The following is a 25,870-nucleotide window of genomic DNA, read 5'->3' as shown; positions in this document are numbered from 1 at the left end:
GCACAAAGAAGGTGGGTTTTGTGATTTTATTTCTAAAATATTTTATAAATCTCTGAAGTTATTTTTAGTATCGTTATAACTTGCTTTAAATTTAACGCTACGATAATTTGAAGTTATAACACCTAACAATTTGGAGAAAGGGAGAGGGCGGAGTAGGGGTGGGATTGGTGTAATTTTCCAAAATACTTTCAAAATATGTTTCTAATGCATGATAATTATTATAACTAAAGTAATAAGGGGAAAACTGCTATGATGATTTGGCATTCTGAATTCTAAATAAAGGGGGGGAGTAAACTTTGAATTTAAGTTCAACTGTCCATACATGGAGAACGGTCCATTTTTCTTGGGTCAAACTAACTAAAAGGGGTCTTATTTAAACGTTTGTCAATTGACTCCATGATATAGATATATGAGGATGTGGTATGTGTGCCAATAAGGCAACTCTCCAACCAAATCACAATTTATAAATGTTAATCATTATATGTCAATGCATGGTCTGCAACTCGGAGCATTGGCTCACACCGACCAGCAAGCTATAAAGGGTCACAAAAATTACTAGTGTAAAGCCATTCAAATTGGAGTAACCAACTCTCTAATCTATATACAATACGATACAAAAAGAGAGAACACTTATGAACCACAACAACAAACGACAACTACTGAACATCAGATTGCTGACTTATGACATTTGCAAACAATTCTAGCGGGTTTAAACGTTTTAATGGCACCCTTATCAAAAACAATAGTGTAACATCACAAAAAAGAAAGACACACTTTAAAATATAAATTGGAATGGCTTAACTCAATAAAAAGACGTAGTAACACAAATGAGCATACATTGACCGAATAATTGTGATCTATGATATACAATGTCAATCCAAATTTAATAAAAATTAGGGATGATTAATAACAGTAAATAGTTATCAAAGGTACCAGGATTATAATTTAATACGCCAGACGCGCGTTTCGTCTACATAAGACTCATCAGTGACGCTCATATCAAAATATTTATAAAGCCAAACAAGTACGAAGTTGAAGAGCTTTGAGGCTCCAAAACTCCAAAAAGTTGTGTCAAATACGGCTAAGGTAATCTATTCCTTGGATTAGAAAATCCATAGTTTTTCGAAAATCAAAGTTTTATATTCAGGAAATTTATAAAAATGACCACATAATTAATATTCATGTCAACACCGAAGTGCTGACTACTGGGCTGGTGATACCCTCGGGGACGAAACGTCCACCAGCAGTGGCATCGCCCCAGTGGTGTAATTAGTTATCAAAGGTACCAGGATTATAATTTAGTACGCCAGACGCGCGTTTCGTCTACATAAGACTCATCAGTGACGCCCATATCAAAATATTTATAAAGCCAAACAAGTACGAAGTTGAAGAGCTTTGAGGATCCAAAATTCCGAAAAGTTGTGTCAAATACGGCTAAGGTAATCTATTCCTGGGATTAGAAAATCCTTAGTTTTTCGAAAATCAAAGTTTTATATTCAGGAAATTTATAAAAATGACCACATAATTGATATTCATGTCAACATCGAAGTGCTGACTACTGGGCTGGTGATACCCTCGGGGACGAAACGTCCACCAGCAGTGGCATTGACCCAGTGGTGTAAATAGTTATCAAAGGTACCAGGATTATAATTTAGTACGCCAGACGCGCGTTTCGTCGGCATAAGACTCATCAGTGACGATCATATCAAAATATTTATAAAGCCAAACAAGTACGAAGTTGAAGAGCTTTGAGGATCCAAAAGTCCAAAAAGTTGTGCCGAATACGGCTAAGGTAATCTATTCCTGGGATTAGAAAATCCTTAGTTTTTCGAAAATCAAAGTTTTATATTCAGGAAATTTATAAAAATGACCACATAATTGATATTCATGTCAACATCGAAGTGCTGACTACTGGGCTGGTGATACCCTCGGGGACGAAACGTCCACCAGCAGTGGCATTGACCCAGTGGTGTAAATAGTTATCAAAGGTACCAGGATTATAATTTAGTACGCCAGACGCGCGTTTCGTCGGCATAAGACTCATCAGTGACGATCATATCAAAATATTTATAAAGCCAAACAAGTACGAAGTTGAAGAGCTTTGAGGATCCAAAAGTCCAAAAAGTTGTGCCGAATACGGCTAAGGTAATCTATTTCTAGGATTAGAAAATCCTTAGTTTATTCGAAAATCAAAGTTTTATATTCAGGAAATTTATAAAAATGACCACATAATTGATATTCATGTCATCACCGAAGTGCTGACTACTGGGCTGGTGATACCCTCGTAAAAGTATTATACCTCTGTGAAAAGCTGAACAATTTCAGAAAAACATAAATTTAAAAAAAAATATAGCGCCTTTTGTAATATCAAAAGTAAACACAGGTAAATGAAATTAATTTTGTTGTTAAGTATATTTTTTTTTCTTCTTCTTCTGCATAAGTCTTCCTAACTACCAAATATGCCTATTGTTTAAAAACAGATGATTAAAGTCATATGAAACTTCAAATTGAAAAGAAATTATGCATATGTTTTTCAAACTAAATGGCTTGTTTTTATTATAAAACTTATGTACACCTATTTTTTCCAAGAAAATTCTTAAATTTGTCCAAATTTAGACGAAGTTTACTTTGTTTTAATTGCTTGCTTCAAGCAAACAATTCGCCTACATGTTTTCCGTATACAACGTGACCTTTCACGTAAAAATCCGGTCATTGCAATATGCAAGTGCGAATGGAAAACCGAACGTAGACATCCCGCCGTCATCAAGATAAACTATTATCTTATTGTACCTGTTATACCCGTGATAACATGAATATCCATGTTTCTTTGTTGATTTTTTACAAACGGGTGACAATCGTTACACTTCGGCATCGAAACACGACAATTTCTTAGCTGCCATATTTTCACAACAGCACTGACCGATTATAATATCTTTTGACATTTATACGAAATGTATGCGAATAAATAACACATTATTTTTCACCGGCACTCGTTTCATACGACTTTAATATTTGGGTACTTCGTTTTGATTTAGGTTATGATATGTAAGCAACACAGACTCCTTGTCATCCCCTGTTTTTTTTTGGTAACATAGCAAATTAACCTATCAATCAAATGATTAAAGCACAAATTACAACATTATATAAGATACTAGAACTCATTTTTTTTTAAATTTGCTGCATCGGAGTTTAATTTTTGTATAATTTGTTTATGATTTACGTTATTGTCATACTATAAGTATGTTTTATTAAACTGTCTCAAACCCATAAAATTTATGATAATGACAAATGAAGTTTTTAAATGTATGACGAGTCCTTTCAATGAGACATTTCTTATAATAAACTATGCATGTTCTTATTTTATCATTGTGTTTCATGGGATGCCAAAACAAGCCTTTATAATTTTAACTTGATTTTTATAAACATTGATACATGATCATGAGGAACATTAAACATTCCACTGAGATATTCTGCCACTTTAGATTTTATTGATGTTTTACATCTTAACTTATTATTCTAATTAGTTATCAAAGGTACCAGGATTATAATTTAGTACGCCTGACGAGCGTTTCGCCTACATAAAACTCATCAGCGACGCTCATATCAAAATAATTATAATGCCAAACATAGATCTTATTAAATAAAATCTCTTTTTGACATATATTTTTGCATACAACCAAGGTCAAACGAAACACTTTGATCATGAATAAACGGAGATACTTAGTGAATATGTAATCAATAACAAAAGTTTACTGTAAAGATTACATGCATGACACCTTTCTTTTTCATTTATATGTGCTGTACATATGTTGGAAGAAACGTTTTTATTTTTGAAAAATTAAAGTAAGGTTAAATTCCATATGAGGTGCTCTTAATTTAAAAAAGCTTATATAAAAAAGAATAATTTACAGAATGGATAGGTCCACAAGAGATTGTTTTAAAACCGTTTTTTTTCTAAAGTGAATTTTGATTGGTTAAATATTTCTCAGTGATATCCTGCCATGGCTTTGTTTGAATATGTTTGTTAGCTTGTTGGTCATGAATGTTTGTCTCTAATATTTAATTAACTGCGCATTTGTATTCAGATATCGCAGATCAAATTTATTCGTTCATTGTGTAATCATACGTTTTTTGATTGAGTTGAGTCTGCCAGTTGATATTTTATCGTGTGTTTTTCTATGTTGTGATGTTATGCTATTGTTTCAGAAAAAAGGAGAAGGTTTGGATCCATTAAAACGTTTAATCCCGCTGCAAATGTTTGCACCTGTCCTAAGTCAGGAATCTGATGTACAGTAGTTGTCGTTTGTTTATGTAGATTAGACCGTTGGTTTTCCCGTTTGAATGGTTTTACACTAGTAATTTTGGGGCCCTTTATAGCTTGTTGTTCGGTGTGAGCCAAGGCTCCGTGTTGAAGGCTGTAGTTTAACCTATAATGGTTTACTTGTTAAATTGTTACTTGAATGAAGAGTTGTCTCATTGGCACTCACACCACATCTTCCTATATCTAGTACTTTGAAGACATGATGATTTAATGATCGACACATATTAGAGACACTGAGTTAAAAATAGTATTTAAGTCTGAAATAATAAAATAAATTTTGATGGAGTATTGCTTTTTTTACAGTTACAAACAGTTACACACAGATTCATATATCGTATAGAAATGCTCCCTTCATGATGTACGACCAACGCTCAATTGCTGTTGGTGCACACCATCAATATATATGATTTTCAATTTTGGAAATTGGACAAGTGGGTTAAGAGTTCCGACAAATTAGAAAACATGGTAGTTGAGAGGCCTAACGTTAAGCATTATTTAACAATTACTATCTAATCTAACGAAAATCTAAAATGTAAGACGTAATCTGAAAAATGGTACCATAGTCATACGCATGGGGGAAGCATACGGCATATTTTGTTAATAGTGAACAAAAAGGTAAAATATGCTACACAGATAAAACATTATCATTGTGCTGAAGTTTCTTATAAACAACATATTTGTTGAATTTGAATACAGATTTTTCAACAAATTATTAGCATTTCTATGGGAATAAACGACTTCATTCAGACACTTGAAAAAGCTTCATCTTATAATTTCTCAGTCAAATATATCTGTGATGTATTCGCATTAACAATCCATACATTTTTAATTGGGTTTCATTATTATATCTTCCAGAACTAGAAAGAAAATAATCAGACACGACTTTTTCAGACTAATTTTCATACTTATACCTTGAATTTGACATAAGCGGTCATCTCAGGACCAGATTCTTTGGCATACGAGGGCATTTTAAATTTGAAATAATCCCCACCTGAAAAGCAATATAACAACTTCACCTGCATATGATATATACATCTTTTGTTTCATGTGGTATTCAAGAGCTTGCAGCTGCTACCCACACGTTATAAAAACTCACTAGTATGTCGGTTAAAAAAGAAAAACGGAAGATACAAGAGGGACAGTCAAACTCATAGTATACATATTAACATACCTAGAAAGTAGACAAGACCTTTTTGATAAATATTCCGTATCAACTTTTTAAATAAAACATGAGTATCTTGATTTTTTTTATTTTTGTCGCTGACGTTATTTATTATTTTAACTACGTCTTATAACGTCCTTTTATTTGTTGTTGGATATTATCAACCTTTTCTTCTTTTTTTGTAATGTGTGTTATTCTTGTCTTTCATTTTTGCTAATGAACATTTTTTTTTTACATATTAAATCTGGCTGGTTTTGTTTTATTATACCATGTTGTCAATTTAATGGAATTTTATGCATCTGAATACAAGTTGGAGGTTTTAGCAAAATAGACAACAAGGATTAATTCACTACTAGTATTTTCTACACAAAGAAACGCCTGTATCAAGTCAGTAATATAACAGTTGTTTTCCATTCGTTTGAGTTATTGATTATGCCATTTGATAAAGGCCATTCAGATTTAAAAATTCCTTGGAGTTCGGTATTTTTGTAATTTTACTTTTTTTGTACAATATGTTCAAATAACTAAAACTTACATAATAAGTTACGGGACTGCTACAATAACCTTTTTATTTATGTTGGCAAATGATATTTCAACAGTTGTTTTTGACATTTTTGTGGCACAGTAATTAATGACTAGAACATCATTTATACATGGATACATTCACTCGTTTCCACTTTGAACAATGACTTTAAAACATAACAAACATACTGAATAGGATAAAGCATACAATCAATTAAATTCTTCTTATGCCCCACCTACGATAGTAAAGGGGCACTTTGTTTTCTGGTATGTGCGTCTTTCCGTTCGTCTGTTCGTTCGTCCGTCCATCCGATCGTCCCGCTTCAGGTTAAAGTTGTTGGTCATGGTAGTTTTTAATGAAGCTAAAGTCCCTCAATTTGAAACTTGGTACACATGTTCCTTATGATATGATCTTTCTAATTTTAGAACCAAACGATACTTTTGACTCCAATTTTACGGTCCACTGAACATAGAAAATGAAAGTGCAAGTTTCAGGTTAAATTTTTTGGTCAAGGTAGTTTTTGATGAAGTTTAAGTCCAATCAACTTGAAACTTAGTATACATGTTACCTATTGTATGATCTTTCTATTTTTAATGCCAGATTAGATTTTGCACCCAATTTTATGGTCCATTGAATATGAAAAATGATAATGCCAGCGGAGCATCCGTGTACTTTGGACTAATATTGTTTTATTTATTTAAATGAGGTTTTAATAATATTTGGATATTGGGGTTGATGGTGTTCATTAGAATGTCAGGGTAAATAAAAATAAATGATATTTGTGACGTCATGATTAGAATGCAATTACATAAACATAAAAACAAAAACAAAAAAGATATATTACTCATCTTGTCATTCAATTTGTATTGACTATGATTTAGGGTCTGGTTGGTGTTTCAGAATAGAAAATAAAACGTGCACAATACATTTTCCACAAATGCAAAGAATAGAGAACATAGGCCTCAAATATAAAGAATAGAGAATAATGGGTGCTGAAACATAAAGAATAGAGAATAACATCTAAAAAGTTTTAAGAATATAAAATAATGGCTTTAAATATTTTAAATTCACAATTCCATTTGATTCACCTCTAATCAGAACCTGATGATCATTGTAATATTGTTTAGAAAATACTTTGAAATCGTAGTGAGAAAAGGGAGTGCATGATCAGACCTTCTTCTTTATTTTTTTGTGAATTAACATTTGTGTAAAGGATAAATCAATAAAAATTGAATAAAACACATTTATACAGGTATTTTGTATTTGCAAAAAAAATATATCTACATATATTGATATGAAGATTTAACTTCAACTAGTGTCCAGTTTGCCTGAGAGAGTACAGATTAAGATTTCCTGAATTTAATAGTATGATCCTTTTCCTTTAAGTACAACTGCTCCGTATCCGCCTCCGTATCCACCTCCGATTCCTCCGTATCCGCCTCCTACACCCCATCCTCCATATCCACCTCCAATGCCCCATCCCCCTCCTTTGCCCCATCCTCCGTATCCACCTCCTAGACCCCATCCTCCGTATCCACCTCCTTTACCCCATCCTCCGTATCCACCTCCTAGACCCCATCCTCCGTATCCACCTCCTTTACCCCATCCTCCGTATCCACCTCCTATACCCCAACCTCCATATCCTCCTCCTAGTCCCCATCCTCCATATCCTCCTCCTTTGCCCCATCCACCTCCTAAGCCACCTAGTCCTCCCCATCCACCTCCATATCCACCACCGTATCCGCCACCATATCCACCACAGCCTTTACCCCAACATTTTTGGTATGAGGCATTGGTGCAGACAGCTGCCAAAAGTAAACATAGAGCAATGGAGAACTGCATGTTGTATCTGAAAATATATGAATATAATGTACATATAAAATCTAACTTATGTGGAATAATTTCTCCTTATTTTAAGTTGGATCATGACATTTTTGTTGGGAACTTACAGTGTTAGAACACAAATTAAATAGGTATTTTTTTCTTCGTGTTAGCATAAATAAATGGAGCTGAAGGTGAAACATCAATTAGACAGCAACCCAAGGACACAAATGACCAACATACATAAATAGGGTAGAATGATAACCTTTTAGACATTTTTTATTGAATATTAGGTAAAAGCAAACAAAAAATGTAAATAAAAACTTAAATATATTTTGATTTTTTGCTTCAGAATTAAGAGACGTAAGAAAAACAAATCTAAAGCTTGGCAAGACTTCCTTTTGAATCCCCCTCCACATAAGTGTATACCCTTTCTGTCAACCAAGTGGTCTGTTCATTGTTACATTGAATATAAGATCAGCGCCAATTCTTATATTTTTTTTTTATGGAATATAAAAATGTATGTAGAATAGCTATTTAAATCTGCTGCAATTGTTTGCACCTAATAATAGTCAGGAATCTGATGTCCAGTAGTTGTCGTTTGTTAATGTGGTTTAAAAGTGTTTCTCGTTTCTCGTTTTGTATAAAGATAAGACCGTTGGTTTTCCCGTTTGAATGGTTTTACGCTAGTATTTTGGGCCCTTTATAGCTCACTGTTCGGTGTGAGTCCAGGCTCAATGTTGTTAACCGTATTTTGACCTATAATTGTTTACTTTTATAAATTGTGACTTGGATTGATAGTTTGTTCTTTGGTCTCCATACCACTTTTCTTATATCTTTTTGTTGAGAATTGCTCATATCTTTGAGTGCGAATGGTGCACAAAAAAGCTTAGAACTAAAAATAATATAAATTAAGTATCAATTTTGAAGAATAAAAATTATGAAAAATAATTAAGGTAACAACACCATAACACTTATTTTTTAATCTGATCTTCCTGTGACCAAATGAATAAACTATTTAATTTATAACGCACAGTATTGAGAAAGAATAGTAATACGACTAATTCGACAATAAAAATAAAGGAGAAGAAGGGTAAACATCAGTTTACATGTACATGTTATATCGGGGATTTTCCAATTGGAGAGAGAAGTGACACCAAAGAAACATCTTTTCATTTGAAAATAAAACATGCAAAATAATGGTGGTATATTAACTTAATCTTGCTTCAATTCATAGATTTTTATATGAATAAATTTGTATCTTAAAGTATTAACACAGAGCTATTTAGATATTAGTATTTTTGACTTTTAATACACAGCTTTTTAGCATTTTGTATAAGGGGGGCCTTTTCATGTTACTTTATCTTACATTTAATCAAATTTTATCATATCAAGTTAGTTTCATTTAAATTTATTATTCTTAAAACAGCTCTTTATAAAATTGATATAGTTACATTTGCGTATTCCAGGGAAATAAGATAACACTGCTATACAACTGTTCGTAATGCAGTATTAAAGAAATATTGGTGTGGTTGACATATCCTTTTAAAGTTATCAATTCTTTTAGTTATATTCCTATGCTATATCACAAATCGTATTGTAATGTTGAAAAGAAACTAAACTAATAAGAAAATAATATCATAGACTAAAATATTAAAAATCAAAGGCATATTAATAAATAGGATTTTTTTTTTTAAAACATAAAAATTTCGCAAGAGGATTAGAAGCAATGTAATATTTTTTTTTTCAAATGTCATACCCAACGAATATATTTCAATAAGATTACTTACCTTGTGTAGGATGGGAACGTTGTGTGTTCTCATCGGTGTGCTGTAAGAGTATATATACTGGAACATCATATTTAAGATTGATGAGGATTATCTGTCAATTCATTAGCCATTGTCAAAATTTTACCAAAAAATGAAAAAGTCATCATAATCTTGATTTATGACTTTTATTATTGTAAACATGCATAAATATTCATTAATTATAGCATAATTTATCATACATGATGAATACTATCTTTATTATAATAATATGTATCATAATAACCAATTAGGATTATTCTAGCCCAGAATTTAAATTACATGTGAATTTTTCATGTCACCAGGTTCAAAGGCTTCTCACAGATCGTAGTTTTTTTTTAAACCACATAGCTGTTTATAGAACAAGGCATTTTGATTGAGAATTTATGTTTCTTAAAAGTGACTTTTTATAGTTCGTTCTTATGTTGTACTGTTATACCACTGTCCCAGGTTAGGGGGGGTTGGGGGGTTGGGATCCCGCTAACATGTTTAACCCCGCCACATTATTTATGTATATGCCTGTCCCAAGTCAGGAGCCTGTAATTCAGTGGTTGTCGTTTGTTTATGTGTTACATATTTGTTTTTCATTCATTTTTTTTTACATAAACAAGCCGTTAGTTTTCTCGTTTGAATTGTTTTACATTGTCTTATCGGGGCCTTTTATAGCTGACTATGCGGTATGGGCTTTGCTCATTGTTGAAGGCCGTACAGTGACCTATAATTGTTAATGTTTGTGTCATTTTGGTCTTTTGTGAAAAGTTGTCTCATTGGCAATCATACCACATCTTCTTTTTTTTTTTTTTTTATATTTTATCAATTTCTGATAAGGGTTACATTTTTTTGCATTCAATATTGCGATCTTAAATGAATAACAGATCCTTGTTTAAAAAAGTCTTTGCTGAGATTTAAATAATGCGTAGTATCAAGACTTTCAATGATATGGGTCAAATTACCATGCCAAAAAGCATGTGGTTCAAAATACATTGACTCAGGCAGGAATTGCTCTAAATGGTCCAATAGCATATTTTATTTGATAAAGATTTTTATTGGCACATTATTACATTCATGCGAAATAATAAAAAAATATTTCAATAATTTATAACACCTAACGATATAGTGGAAGCGGGAGCGGGGGTGAAATTTTCCATAGTACTTTCCAAATATGTTTCTTATTCCAGATGCTTATTATTACTAAAATAATAAGGAGAAATAGCTATGAACATTTGAAATTCTGACATCTGAAAAGTTGGGAGTAAATTTTGAATTAGGGCAAATTTCCCATATATGTAGGATTTTTTCAAATTTAGAATTTTGTCTAATGACTGCATACGTGTACTTAACCTTCAATATGACTTTTATTTGAAAACAGATAATTATTAAATATGTGGGTACTTAGTTTAAAATTAGGTTAATATTTAATGTGATTAATACAGGCCCCTTAAAACTGTGTTACACTTTGGTTTTTAGTGACATTTTTAGTAATTTCACGTATCAATACTATTAAACGAGAAGACCTCATTTTGGGTGTCGCTTCTCTTCTTTCCACAATTAATTGATCAACACCCATCTGTGTCCTATAGGTACAGTGCATAGTGCCGTTTGTCATCCATTCATAAGATTATTCAGATTGAGTTATTTTTGGAGAAAAACGAGAAAAAGGCATCCGGATATTGTCCCGTCATTGGACGAAATTTTACGCGTTTTTCTGTATACTTTGAACATACATATATACAAAGAATAAAGTGTATCTTCAGAATTCTATCTGCTATCATTTTCAAGTTTACTATCCACGGCAGTCACAGAGTTTATTAAATAGAGAGGGTCTGTATACTATATCAATGATCACTATCAGTATGGATCGATTAGTAAACTTAGAATTGAAAGTAAATACACTATATTTATATAGTAATGAATGTTCATTATATACAGATAAGCGCTAAAAATATTCATGTAAACTTTTCATACCTTTTCTGAAATTTTCCAGTCATTAAATCTTACATAAAATTCATTGATTACAGAAAAAAGAAGATGTGGTATGATTGCCATGTGGAGACAACTCTCCACAAGAGACCAATATGACACAGATATTAACAATTATAGGTTACCATACGACCTTCAACAACGAGCAAAGCCCATACCACATACATGTACTCAGCTTTAAAAGGCCCCGAACTGACAATGTAAAACAATTTAAATCAGAAAACTAGCGGCCTTATTTGTGTACAAACAAATGTCTAAGGGTTCCGCGGAAGCCAGTGTCTCGCCTTCTTTAGTTGTGACTCCCAGGCTCAACAAAAATGAGGAAAACAATCAATAAAAATATTCCTCTTGATACTATCTTTTGATTGTAAGAAGCTTCTGTCAAAGTCTGGTAAAAATTCTGTCCAAGTTTGGTAGAAATCCAGTATAGTTTAAAAAAGATATTCAAATTTTAAAAACTTTAACCACAGAGTGAATGTAATGTTTCCCTGCAGAAAAACTAAGTCCATTTATAAATAAAATACAGAAAAAATTGAATTTAATTTTTACAAAATTTACTTCTGGATACTATCTTATGATCAAAAACAAGCTTCTGTCCAAGTTTATTAGAAATCCAGTATAGTTTAAGAAAGCTATTAAATTTTCAAAAACTTTAACCACAGAGTGAATATTTGTGGACACCGCCGACGACGATGACACCGACAGAATGAAGGATCGCTTAGTCTCGCTTTTTCGACTAAAGTCGAAGGCTCGACAAAAATGAACGAAAAACAAATATGTAACACATAAACAAACAACAACCACTGAATTACAGGCTCCTTACTTGAATGTTCATAACATACTAAATGTATGTTCATATTGAAATTAATAGAAAACCAAAAAATGGGAATATTGGAAATGAAGGAGGAGGGATAAAAAAAGAAAGCATTTTCCTGTCCCCAATAACCTATGACTTAAATGATACTTTTGCTGAAATTTTCCAGCCATTCAATATTTTACAAAATTCTTCCAACAACACTTTACATACTTTAAACTACGCTCTGAAGGCCCGCGATTTCGCGGGTGTGTTCTAGTCAATTATATAATAGAAGCACAGATTACAAAATGCTAGTAAACATTTTATCTTTTAATCTGCTGCATTGGAGTTTTTTTTGTATAATTTGTTTGTGATTTACATTTTGTTCATTCTTTAAGTAGATTTTAAATGCACTGTCTCAGCCCAATAAAGGTTTTGAAAATGACAAATTATGCTTATAAATTTTTGATGAGTACATTTGGGAATATATTTTTTATAATATACTATGAATGTTTTTACTTTATCATTTCGTTTTATGGGTCAGAAAGTCTCACACTGAATATACCTCTGTTACTCGAAAGAGGCCAAGTAGTGGTGGCGGATTCACTCATCCTTCCATCCCACTTATATAAATTATTATTTGTTTCTTCTCCTCAAACAATTCACAACCTTGTGTAAAACTTTTCATGCACAAGAAATACTTTTTTAACTTTATCACTTAATTTTTTGGCTTTACTTTGCCACTCCATTGCCCTTGTCACATCTATTTGTGACAGTACACATTTTATCCACTTTAAGTATCTTTCTCATAATCTTCACGATATAATGCCAAGGACTCCAAAAAAGGTTATGGGAAACATTGTGTAAGCTTTGCTAGCCATACCATTACTTTAACTCGAAATACCTTTTCCATAAATCATTAAACACAGAAGACAATATTGGATTATATATTACATTAGTGATTTTATTATTAAAATTTCATTGAGGAAAAAAGATGGAAATTTGAAAGTTTAAAAAAAGTCCACCAAATAATCAAATAAAATTCAATTGATCGATTTTCAAAATATAATAATGGAACATGTTTGATACATTTGTTTTTAGCTCACCTGGCCCGAAGGGCCAATTGAGCTTATGCCATCACTTGGCGTCCGTCGTCGTCTGTCGTCGTAAACAATTTCAAGAATCTTCTCCTTTGAAACTACTAGGCCAAATATTTCCAAATTTTAACTGAATGTTCCTTAGGGTATCTAGTTTATAAAATGTATCTGAAGTTTTGATCTATCAACAAACATGGTCGCCTTTGCTAAAAAATAGAACATAGGGGTCAAATGCAGTTTTTGGCTTATATCTCAAAAAGGAAAGCATTTAGAGCAAATCTAACGAGGGTAAAAATGTTTATTAGGTCAAGATCTATCAGCCCTGAAATTTTCAGATGAATCAAACAACCCATTGTTGGGTTGCTGCCACTTAATTGGTAATTTTGAGGAATTTTTGCAGTTTTTGGTCATTATCTTGAATATTATTATAGATAAAGATAAACTGTAAACAGCAAAAATGATCAGCAAAGTAAGATCTACAAATAAGTTAAATGACCAAATTTGTCAATTGACCCCTTAAGGGGTTATTGTCCTTTAATGACAATTTTTCACAATTTGTTCATCATATTTGCTAACTTTAAAAAAATCTTCTTCTCTAAAACTACTCAACCAAATTCAACCGAACTTCAACTGAATGATCAGTAGGGTGTATAAAATAAAGTTTGTGTTTTATTTTTTATTTCGTCAAAAAACATGGCCGTCATGGTAAAAAATAGAACACATGGTAAAATGCAGTTTTTGGTTTATATCTCAAAAACTCCAGCATTTAGAGCAAATACGACAGGAAGTTAAAGTATTTATTAGGTCAAGGTATACCTGTCCTGAAATTTTCAGCCGAATTTGGTAACTGGTTTTCCAGGTATAATGCCCCTGAATTGATGATTTTAAAGACATTTTGCAGTTTTTGGTTATTATCTTGAATATTATTATAGATACAGATAAACTGTTACAGCAAAAATGTTAAGCAAAGTAAAATCTACAAATAAGTCAATTTTGCCTTTAAAGACTCTTTTCACAATTTGTTCATCATGTTGACTTACTTTAAAAAATCTTCTCCTTTGAAACATAGTTCCTATGGCTAAAATAGAACATAGGAGAAAATGATTTTTTTGTTGCTTTTGAAGAAAATAGGACGATTCAAAGAACATTTAAATAAATTGAAAAGCCAAGATAATCATTGATGAGAGATTTAACCAAAAAAATTAAGGTGAGCGATTCAAGCTCTTGAGAGCCTCTTGTTTTATATATAAAAACACCAATCAAAGGTGATGTGGAATATATAACAGTGAGACAAAAATCTAAACACCAACAAAAACAGGAAATGAAAAAAAAATCATTTTCAGAACACTAAACTATGAAATCCAGTACGGTAATAAGTATTAAAATAATCAACCTTCTTGATGGTGTGTAGTGTACTTAAATACTGATAATATTTTACCCTGACAGCACAAAGTGGTGATTGTATATAACAATACAGCACCAGCACCAAATGTGAGGATCTATGGTATATGCTGGAATTCTATGACATTTTAATGTAATGTATTGCTTATTGTATAGATAGTATGTATTTCTCTATAATTGGTTATTAGATACAAATCAACTTGAACTGAAATGTTCGCTTTATTAAATCAAAAGTGGAGAAGGGGTGCTTTATTGCATTCAATTTGTTTGTGCACCAGTCCGTCTATTCTCTGGTACTACTGAAAAAGAATGATTTTACATTTGAAAGTGCTCATTTTTATTATTTGATGAGCAATTATTTCCTGTTTGAACTTTCAATATGTAAGATGAACCTTAAATTTTTCGTCACATTTTTTTCAAGAACTAGAATGAATTGGATTTTTTTGGTTAGAAGTAAAACAGTATCAGTATGCCTTTTTTCTGTTAGAGGTCTTATCCCTATTTTCTGATATTTTCAATTATGAAAGGGGTAAAGAAAGCACTAAAACATACGCATTGTTGATATGGTATTTATTAATTTGTTATTTTTTTATTTTAATTTTGGTAAATTTTCTGTAAATCTAAGACATTGATTTGTTTTCCATTTTCTCTTACAATTCAATTCTTTTATTTTTTGTCTAGATTTTACATGAATTTTTGGCTTATTATATAAATGATAGGAATTAATTTAATAAGATTATTACTTATATTCAAGTGGTACATTTAACACTCAGTGCTTTTGTTAGTACTCCATTGTTTCAATCATAATATTGTAGGACAAGTAAACCTATCATAATATGTGATTAGTGATTCGTTGTTTTATGTGGTAAAGTACAATAATTTGCAATAAAACACCATAAAAACCTGGAATAGATTTAACCAAATAAAAGCAGTTGTCGTATTTTTAATAATCATTCAAGATAATGGAGCTATTCATCAAACAATGAAATAGTACAAACTGCATTTGTAATATTATAAGTGATCTGGGTAATACATTATGCGACTTACGTCAGCACAATTATAACCGCACTATTGTCAAACTAAAAAATAAATTCATAGTAAAACTGGAATATAAACCTGATGTCAAAATAACCTTATTTGAGAGATGACCTATGAATTGAGGTTAAAAATACAAATATATTACTACAATTGGTCATGCATATGGAAAGGGTGAACTAAAAAGTTGGATTTTCGATTAATAGAAGACAAAGCTGTAGCCCTTACATTAGTTTTGACTGTAACTACTTTAATGTCTTAAATACATAGCTGACGCTTAGAATAGTTTAGAACAGCCGTCTCACATTATATAATGATTCAGTTTAAAAAGAACAGGAGAAAATAATTTTTCGTCAATGCATTGCTGACTTTTAAAAAAGGGAGGTTCTTTGATGAAAAATTTAATGATTATATCTGGAAAATTTCTGTTTGGCAATGTATGGAATGAGTTTCACTCATTTCTGATTGCCGTAACTTTTATCTATATTTTTTTCAATCTTCGTCATTGGATAAAAAGTAAACTTACAAAAATACCGAACTACAAGGCCCATTCAAAACGGAAAGTCCCTTAACCAAGGCGGTAAAAAAAGCTTAAAAGTAACTCATATTCCTGACGAGGATAGTTGACTCATTGGTAATCATACCAATCTCTTTATTCTATAGTTTAGTATATTTTTTAAATCTTTTCAAAGCCCTTAAACTTGAGTTTCGGTTATTCAAAGGTTTCATGTTCGGTCTTTGGTATCTTAAAATTTTTATTTTTGTTACTTTGTGAATAACTTAATACTGTAATAAACCAACGAATTCATCATAACATGATAAAAAAATATACATTTTGAATACAAATATGTATCGATCCAATGAATTTATTGTTTTGAACATTTCAAAAAGGTATTCTTTTATTACCTTCAAATGTTATTTTATCTTTAAAGATTGTTCTCTGGTAACTGAATCATGTTATTCTATCTTCTGAGACTGTTCTCTGGTAACTGAATCATTGTATTCTATCTTTTCAGACTGTTATATGGTAACTGAATCACAGGTCATTCTCCTTCTGGATACTAACAATAACCAAACGAGAGACGATTACAATAAACGTCTTACAGCAAGTCGACGAACAGTAGAACAAATCAAAACTTACAATCCTAATGCAGAAATAGGCATGTTTTCATATTCGGACGAAGTAGAACAAGTTTTTAATTTATCGTGGTCATCTGATATCGACGAGTTAATTGCCGCTGCATTGCAAGTCAGGATTGATAAAGCGACTGCGATTTCAAACACAAGTCATGCTTTAAAACATATTCGAGAAAGTAACTTATTTAACTCATCACGAAATCTTGTTGTGTTATTCTCTAACGCAATATGGAACAATCAAGCTGAAATCGACCTAGAGATTCAATTATCAAAACAACAAGACATTCACATCTTTGGTGTAGCAGCAGGAGAAGACTGTAACAAGGATAATCTTGGTGGTGTTTTAAACGATCCTAGCTTCATGTTTTATGTTGACGATGACGATTTCACGTCCTTAACGTCGCTAGCAGCAATAACAAAGTATAATAATTGCATTGATGACATTTTTAAAAAGCGACAGTAAAAAGTCAGATTTATAAACTATTTAAGGGGGCTCCTGTGTATAAATGATTTTTTTTCCCTAATATAAGATTTCCCTATATTTTTTCATAAATGAACTTTATCGTATACTTAAAAGAAAAATGAAATAAAAAAATGGGGTCACCGTTCATTTAAGCTACAATCTGCCTCTGGAAGAAGCATACATTTTTGTTAATGTCCTTTTTTTCTGTTGAACTAATAGGAGAAAAAGAGGAAATATCGAAATAAAAAAAGAACCTAATATAAGAAATCGCTTAAATTTTACAATTATTTAGTTTATGTACAGCTTATTTGAAAACAATAATAAAAAATATAGGTCACCGATGAGTTAAAAAAGATATTTTAAATTTAAGGCAAAAAAATGGCATTTTTGCACCAAAGGGAGATAATTTGGAGCTTTTTCAATTTTAAAAGTCATCTGGGGCCAAACCAAATCAATTGTGTGGGTTGTTTTTTGTACCATATCATAATGTGACAACTAATAGTGTATAAAAAATAAATTTGTAATGAAAAAATAAAGGTTTAATTTTTTGCTAAAATGTTTGTACCCATGAGCCACCTTAAAACTCATTTGACGTCATACCCTGTCTATCTTTTGGTAGGGTTAACAGCCTTATATTGATTGTTTTTGTATGTAACTTTTAACATTTAGCTTAAAATTATTTTGTAAGTCTCGAAAAAAAGAAATTACGATTTGTTATTTGATTTCTGTTGGTTTTTTTTTTTTAAATTGTTTTGCCAAAATTAGCTATCACGATAAATGTCGATGGGAAAAATTAAAATTTCATCTTAAATACAGTACCCAAAAATGCGGCAGCTACCATACATGAAAAATAACTCGTATATAACCTGTAATTCAGTGATTGTCGTTTGTTGTAACTTTAGTTTTTCGTTTTGAAATATTTTGTACATAGATTAGACCGTTACCTTTCTCTTTGAATTGTTTTACATTTGTCCTTTCAAAACCTTTTATAACGACTATTCGGTATTGAAATTTATCATTGTTGAAAGACGTTCGGTGACCTATAGTTGTGAATTTCTTTGTCATTTGTTCTCTAGTGAAGAGTTGTCTCATGTGCAGTTATACCATATCTTCTTTTTGTATATAAATGATATCTATAAGGTTACATACAGGTGTCACTCCTCTAAATCGTCCCTAGTTCATAGACTGTGTGACACGATGGTTGATCACTTCTGACTATATACTAGTACATGCACATATTATTGCATGCACCTATCATTTAAAATACGTACACTCTGTCGTTACAGCAATGCTTCATGTTTAAGCAACGTCTTCAATAACCTAAAAACATGAGAATATGTTAAAATGGGTATTCGAACAATTTTTTGTATAGTTTTATAGTAAAATTAAAATTGAAATTGGGAATGTGTCAAACAGACAACAACATAATTAAAGCAGAAACCAGCAGAACTCCACCAATGGGTCTTCAACACAGCGAAAAAATCCCACACACAGAGGCTGGCCTCTTAACAAAATTTTGTTCTAGTGCAGTGAATATGGACGTGACAGTAAACACCCAAAAGTTATAAATGAACTAAAATTAAAAAAAAAAGCTGGCAAGATTAGCAAAGACCAGAGGCTCTTGACTTGGAACATGTGCAAAACTGTTGCGGTATTAAACATGGTTTGTTAGATCTCAACCGTCCCTCTATATATCTTGCCAATGTAGAATAATCAAACACACAGCAAGACGCACAATAAAACTCAATTGATTGGACTTTAACTTCATCAAAAGCTACCTTGACCAAAAACTTAAACCTGAAGCAGGACAGACTGACGATCGGATGGACGAACGAATGGACAGACAAATGGACGCACAGACCAGAAAACATAATGCCTCTCTACCATAGTAAGTGGGTCATACAAATAGAAAACATAATTAACTTAAGTACCGTTCTTAGTTATTCAATATGAGATGCAGTTAATTTCCTAGACGCTTTAACTATATTTCCAAGAAACGAATAGCTTAAACCTTTTCTAAACTTAAGTAAAAATCGAATTTATTATATTAAATATTCTTCTGTTGGAGGTCAATTATCAAGTTTTTGTATATTTATTCAGAGCTTAATCGTAAAAAAACCCCACATTCAATTAACTGTTCATATAAAAAAAAAGATGTGGTATGATTGCCAATGAGACAATCGTCCACAAAAGGCCAAAATGACACAGAAATTAACAGCTGTAATAGGTTACCGTACGGCCTTCAACAATGTTCACAGCCAATACCGCATAGTCATCTATTGAAAGCCCCGAAGTGACAATGTAAAACATTTCAAACGAGAAAAACTAACGGCCTTATTTATATAAAAAGAATGAACGAAAAACAAATATGTAACACATAAACAAACGACAACCACTGAATTACTGGTTCCCGTCGTGCGGACTTCTATTTTGACTACTCTGTTTGGATATCTCATCAGTTTATCAACCTAGAACCTTGGACAACCGATGTCATTAAACCCTGCTGACAGCCATTGAAGACTGCAAAACAAATTGATCACTAGATGTAACACGGATCTTAATCATTAATTTAATAGCAAATGGAAAACAATAAGTTTGCGGAGAAGATGGTATATATGAAACATGAGGTGCAAACACTTGTACACTGTATCCGGATTTCGACAATTAATACTTCTTCAGTAATGTTAGGGATCGAAACGGTATTTTGAAGGCCATATTAATCACCTCAATTTAGAATTATATTTACCTCAATTTGATGATACTTATTTTTAGACGAATTTTATATACAGAATGTATTGTCAGCCTTGTATCACCATCACTGACTGCTGGTGACCCCATATGATTATTTCTGTGACTGCATCGTACATTAATTTGTAGAATCCTTCACAATAAATAAGTCATCTAATCTATAACAATTCCATCGTCATGCCTTATATATTATATATACTGTGTTACGACGCTAGATTAAAACTGACAAGGAAACTTTAAGGTAAAAACCGGCTACCGAAAACTCTTTTTTGAACCTAGGTGGTCGAGTGGTCTAGCGCGACGGGCATAGTGCAATACGATTTGGTGCGACGATATTTTTAAGAGAAGCATAATTCGAATCCCGACGAGAAAAGTACAAAAAAATGTCTATGTTATGTTTCAATATAGAATTATTATTATATCTTCAAATGCTCTACTTTTTAAAATGAAACTTGTTAATTGTAATTTTGTGTACATTTTGCAAGGCAGAGCCTGAAACTATAGAGCATTTACTTTGGGGTTGTCATAATTATTGTAGCCGACATTTGGCACAATCTAAAAGCTTGGATTTTCGATAAGATTCTGATTGAAATTCCACTTAATTTAAATAATTGTCATTTTTGGCCTCTGTGAAAATTATAAGCTGAGCTTGATTAAGAATAAAGTTATCTTACTGACAAAGTTATTCATTTTCAGATGTAAGATGAAAGATATAAAGACTAATATAAAAAGTCTTCAACATTACATAAACAAAAACTTGAATTTAGAGAAACATATTTCGTCAAAATATTTAAGTATGGAAGAACACAACTTGTACTGGAACCCCTGGGATAAGATCATTAATTAAAATTTAAATGAGGTAAATGTATAATGTTAGTAGTAAATACAGTTGTTTTGAATATTTGATAAATAACTTGCTGTTTCATACATATCGCGCAACTTTGATGCACACCCTTTATCATACCCTTTATCACACCCCTATCCTTTTTTTCTTTTATCGCACCCCTTATCACACACCTACGTTTTTTTTCTCATTCTTACATTAAGTCCGTTTTAGTTTATGCAAACTACTCACGAAATATTTTCTGCAAAATGGGTCCTAAATGAACAGTCATTCGAATTCGTATTTTCTGGCACACGATATGCAACTATTAAAAAGAACTCAATTAATTACCATACAAAACACACAAAAATATACAAAAAACAAAATATTTTTAAATTAGCAGCACACAAATTGTTAGGTTAAACGGTGCTACGAATGAGTAATTGAGCAGTTCTTTTAAAGCAAGACAAAAGTAGAACTGACGGTAATCCAGGTGCTAGGGATCAGAAAGCAACTCTCCTGTTGATATATAATAAAGCGTATAAAACATGGCAAAATCCGTATCTTATGCCGTATCAACCTCGGGGTATACATCTTCATTTGACACGATATTCCCCTGCTTGCATTTCCTATCATGATCTTCTTAATAGAGGGTTGCTGCTCACAAGGAAGCTATTAAACCAAGAGTTCCAAATGGTGAAGTTGAAATCATCCCTTCGTAAATTTTACGGACGCCATCACGAGTTGATTGACCTTTATGGAATAACCGTTTTGCAAATGGTATCGGATATGTTCCTTACGTCGTAGCTACAATCCCCTTCCTTTACATGAATGTGACCTACCGAATGTTACTATTTCCCGAATTTTTAATCACATTAGCAACCCGACGGGTGCCACAAGTTGAGCAGGATCTGCTTACCCTCCCGCAGCACCTGAGATTACCCCTATATTTTGGTGGGGTTCGTGTTGCTTATTCTTTAGTTTTCTATGTTGTGTCATGTATACTTTTGTTTGTCTGTTTGTAGCCATGGCGTTGTCAGTTTATTTTCGATTTAAGAGTTTGACTGTCCCTTTGGTATCTTTCGTCCCTCTTTTATACGTGTGCATGTAACACATTTCATTGTATATATAGAGGGATCGAAATACAGCACAAACAACATAAGACCAAAGGAGTAAAAAAAATATATTATAACAAAACGCATTTGACAAGCAGGTCGAACGACTCATGTTCTTAAACCCTGCTGACTGACATTGGCGATTGCCAAAAAAAAATTATCACAAGGTGTAACAAAATGAATCTCTATATTAATTTAATTACGAAGCAGTTATATATAGAAAACAATTAATTTGCGGCAAAGATGGTAAACCACAAAAAAAACGTGCTAATATAAACATAACAAAATTTGTTTTACATGCACACGTATAGAAATTGCGGCTTTTATACAACCCAATCAAAGGTTTGAAAGTATTTTTCAATTAAGACTTGTTTATATTTTTTCGTTTGGGCTTGTATCAAATTTTTCCTGCCGGTTACATGATCCGTTCATGCTATTTCGCCTCCTTAAATTTCATGAGTCCATCCTTAATTGAGGTAATTATGACCTTCCAAATACTGTTTCGATCCCTAATATCATTGAAGAGACATTAATTGTCAAAATCCCGATAAGACGTACAATATTTTGCACCTCAAGTTTTTGGTTTACCATCTTAGCTACAAGTTGGTTGTTTTCTGTTTGGTATTGAATTAGTATTAAGATCCATTTTGTTACGTATTGTGATCAATTTATTTGGCAAAAAAGATATTTAGGAAATGAAAAAAACGTTACTCTCACTTTAAACTTTCTCTTAAAACAGACAGCTTTAGACTAAGACCGGGGATAAATTCGTTATCTCCGTTCCTATCCGCAAGGCCGTAACTTCCCTTGAGGCAAGTGAGCCAATTGCCTCACTAAAATTTCGACACTGATTTTTTTTTTTATACATATATATAAAAATAATAGTCATTTGTTGTTCTGTCTCAACCTTAATTGCTATAACTTGTCATCATTCCTTTTTAATTTAAACTATTCTTCCTGGATATAACTCAGCATCTCAACGGGTGATGTTTCTCGATTACATTAATCTAGTAACGATAATCATCATGGATCTCTAGTTAAAAACAGGCTCTTGCAGAAAAAGGAAAAGCGACACTGAAGGTGGAATAATTGTAGTAAACTAGTTTTTTTTTGTGAACAGCTAGAGTCTGAGTATTGCATATAACTTCATTAGAACAATCCAAAAACGATAAGTAGACTAACAAATTAAGTACTGGTCTTCGCAAGGGGGCAGTCCTTTCTGTGTATTCATTTCACGAACTTTAATCTTTCTCTTTATAGATAGATAAAATATAAATAATATGAAAAATGAATGAATGGATTAGTTTTTGTCAATGTTTCTTTAACCTCAAAAATTGAAAGAATATCCCATATTCCTATTTGATATTATTGAGGAATGGTAGAACCTTTAACACACGATTTTGTCTTTACTTATTCGGGACTACTATACGGAATTTCGTTTCTTTATATTCGGGGTTTCGGAATCGGACACCCCAACTCCTAACCTCTAAATTTATAGATTTTGGAACTAAAATACCACCAACTATTTCCAGAAATAATTTGAAATTACGGAACTACATGGTAACGTCAAAAACTCCATTCCAATTCCCCTGTACCCATATCATATATACTTACTCTATAGATAGAATAATAAACATGTTTGTTGTCTCATTCTACCCCTAGTTTGTCTACTTTTTGTCAGTATAGGAGCGAGTTTAATATTTTGTAACTTCGACTGTATGATGGTGCTTACAGGAAAGCTTAATTCCCTTTTGCAAACAAAAGCTGCTACCGAATTGCTGATTGAGAAGGAATTGGAAGAAGACATTGATCATTGTGTTGATGATAATGTGCTACCTTTAGAAACACAGACTGCCCTGAGACGACTGAAAACTTGGAAAAGAGAATGCATAAGTGGCGAGAGATTGTGCGGTCTTGCCATGCTCCATGTTCATCGCGATAAAGATATCAGCAGACAAAATTATGATTCTGAAACGATTTGACTAGACCGGACATAGAAAAATTTGGCAAACTCTATTGAATCGATATTTGTTTTATGTTCTGGTAGCAGACTCAAATCAGTGATATTTTGATGATTGTTTTACATATAAATTTAAATAAAGTTGTTAAAAATTTGGTGTAAGTAAAAGTCTTAAAATATGAAAAATTTATATAAAAAGTGTCCAAATTCAAAACACTATCAAACTCTCTAAAAATGCCTAGAATGCAGGATTTTGCACCATACATTTCATACCCTCCAAAAATATGTTTCGCCTCGCTTCGCTCGGCTCAATTATTTTGCCTCACTAAAATAGGATGCCTAGTTACGGCCTTGCGTTGATATGGATATTTTAACACCCTGAAGTATCCAAGTACACCCTGAGGCGCAGTTTTATCAGGGTACTACATAAGACAGTTTTGGCGTGCATATGGTTGCTTTTATTTCTTATTAACAAGAACAAGCTTAACTATAATTTTGTTTAATTAAACTTTATGTCCCCTTTGAAAGGGAGTTGACGTATTTGACAATGTCATCGAATATAAAAATGGGATTTTCTATCATTGTTATTTCCTGTAGAAACCTTGTATCCTTTATTCCAGCGGATTTTTTTTATACAAATTTGAGATACAACATGAATTTTGGAACGACAGCAGCTATACCTGTCGTATCTGCCGCTATGCCACATCACTCATGTAACTCGTCATGCGTAGATGTATTTCTACTTTCGCTATCATTTCCAAGTATGTAAAGTACGACGAACAGGTAAGTCCTCAATTTCTTTGAGAAAAAATACTTGTGTATACAGACATACATACACAAATTACTCAAAACAATATTATTTTTTTTTTATCAAAACTGGTGCTCGGTAGAATAAGCATTGAATAAATCCTGAGTTAAGATAAACCCATAAGCAACGTGTCAAAAGTTCACATTTCACATATATGAAATAGAATATCAGTTACGGTAGTTTTATAAATAATCTTGTGAAGAAAAATCGTTATAACAGCATTATATACGTCTCAAAGAGACCTAAAATTATTTTATTACTTTCGTTTTATGCCTAGTTGGGCCTTGATTCGAATTTACAATTGTAGATAGGATATCACATGATCCATAATTTGTTGGTTGACGACAATCAAGTAAATAGACATGTTACGAAAAGGTATTTATACATTAGACTTTTAATGTGGGAATCGTATCAAAACACAAATGTGATTTAAAGATTTGATTTACCTGCATGTGTATCAATTTAAATCTTTTGTTTAAACTACAAAGTAACGATGTCGGAGTATTTCTCATAACAAATGTCCCTTCGAAATCTTTTTCCTGGTATACAATTTCATTATTTATAACTATTCCTCATTGAACAAATACTTCATAATATTTATTCCCACTAGTTTCAGAGGAGAAGATTTTTGTAAAAGTTAACTAAGATTTACGAAAAATGGATAAAAATTGACTATAAAGGGCAATAACTCCTAAAGGGGTCAACTGACCATTTTGGTCCTGTTGACTTATTTGTTAATCTTACTTTGCTGAATATTTTTGCTGTTACAGTTTATCTTTATTCATAATAATTTTCAAGATAATATCCAAAAACAGCAAAATTTCCTTAAAATTACCAATTCAGGGGCAGCAACCCAACAACGGGTAGTCCCATTC

General features: G+C 32.1%; 3 protein-coding genes across 3 annotated transcripts in view; 2 read left to right on the top strand and 1 right to left on the bottom strand.

The window, feature by feature from the left end:
• Positions 1 to 17,560, top strand: part of LOC134714048 (transmembrane cell adhesion receptor mua-3-like) — a 29,478-nt gene extending 11,918 nt beyond the window's left edge. The window contains exon 6 of the mRNA XM_063575294.1: positions 16,958 to 17,560. Coding sequence (XP_063431364.1) covers positions 16,958 to 17,541 — 584 coding nt within the window. The 3' untranslated portion in view covers positions 17,542 to 17,560. The remainder of the gene's footprint in view (positions 1 to 16,957) is intronic.
• LOC134714046 (ctenidin-1-like) lies at positions 7,250 to 9,662 on the bottom strand. The gene is made up of 2 exons (XM_063575292.1): positions 9,618 to 9,662; positions 7,250 to 7,855 (listed from the first exon to the last, which is right to left on the bottom strand). Exon 2 carries the CDS (start codon positions 7,846 to 7,848, stop codon positions 7,366 to 7,368), a length of 483 nt encoding a protein of 160 aa, XP_063431362.1. The 5' UTR covers positions 7,849 to 7,855; positions 9,618 to 9,662; the 3' UTR covers positions 7,250 to 7,365.
• Positions 17,561 to 24,919: 7,359 nt separating the features above from the next.
• The window catches only part of LOC134715670 (uncharacterized), a 67,760-nt gene continuing 66,809 nt past the window's right edge, over positions 24,920 to 25,870 (top strand). The window contains exon 1 of the mRNA XM_063578006.1: positions 24,920 to 24,970. The gene's annotated coding sequence lies outside the window, so the exon portion shown is untranslated. The remainder of the gene's footprint in view (positions 24,971 to 25,870) is intronic.

This window comes from Mytilus trossulus, chromosome 4, assembly GCF_036588685.1.
Source record: "Mytilus trossulus isolate FHL-02 chromosome 4, PNRI_Mtr1.1.1.hap1, whole genome shotgun sequence".
Lineage (NCBI taxonomy): Eukaryota > Metazoa > Mollusca > Bivalvia > Mytilida > Mytilidae > Mytilus > Mytilus trossulus.
This window is presented reverse-complemented; position numbering and strand designations above follow the sequence as displayed.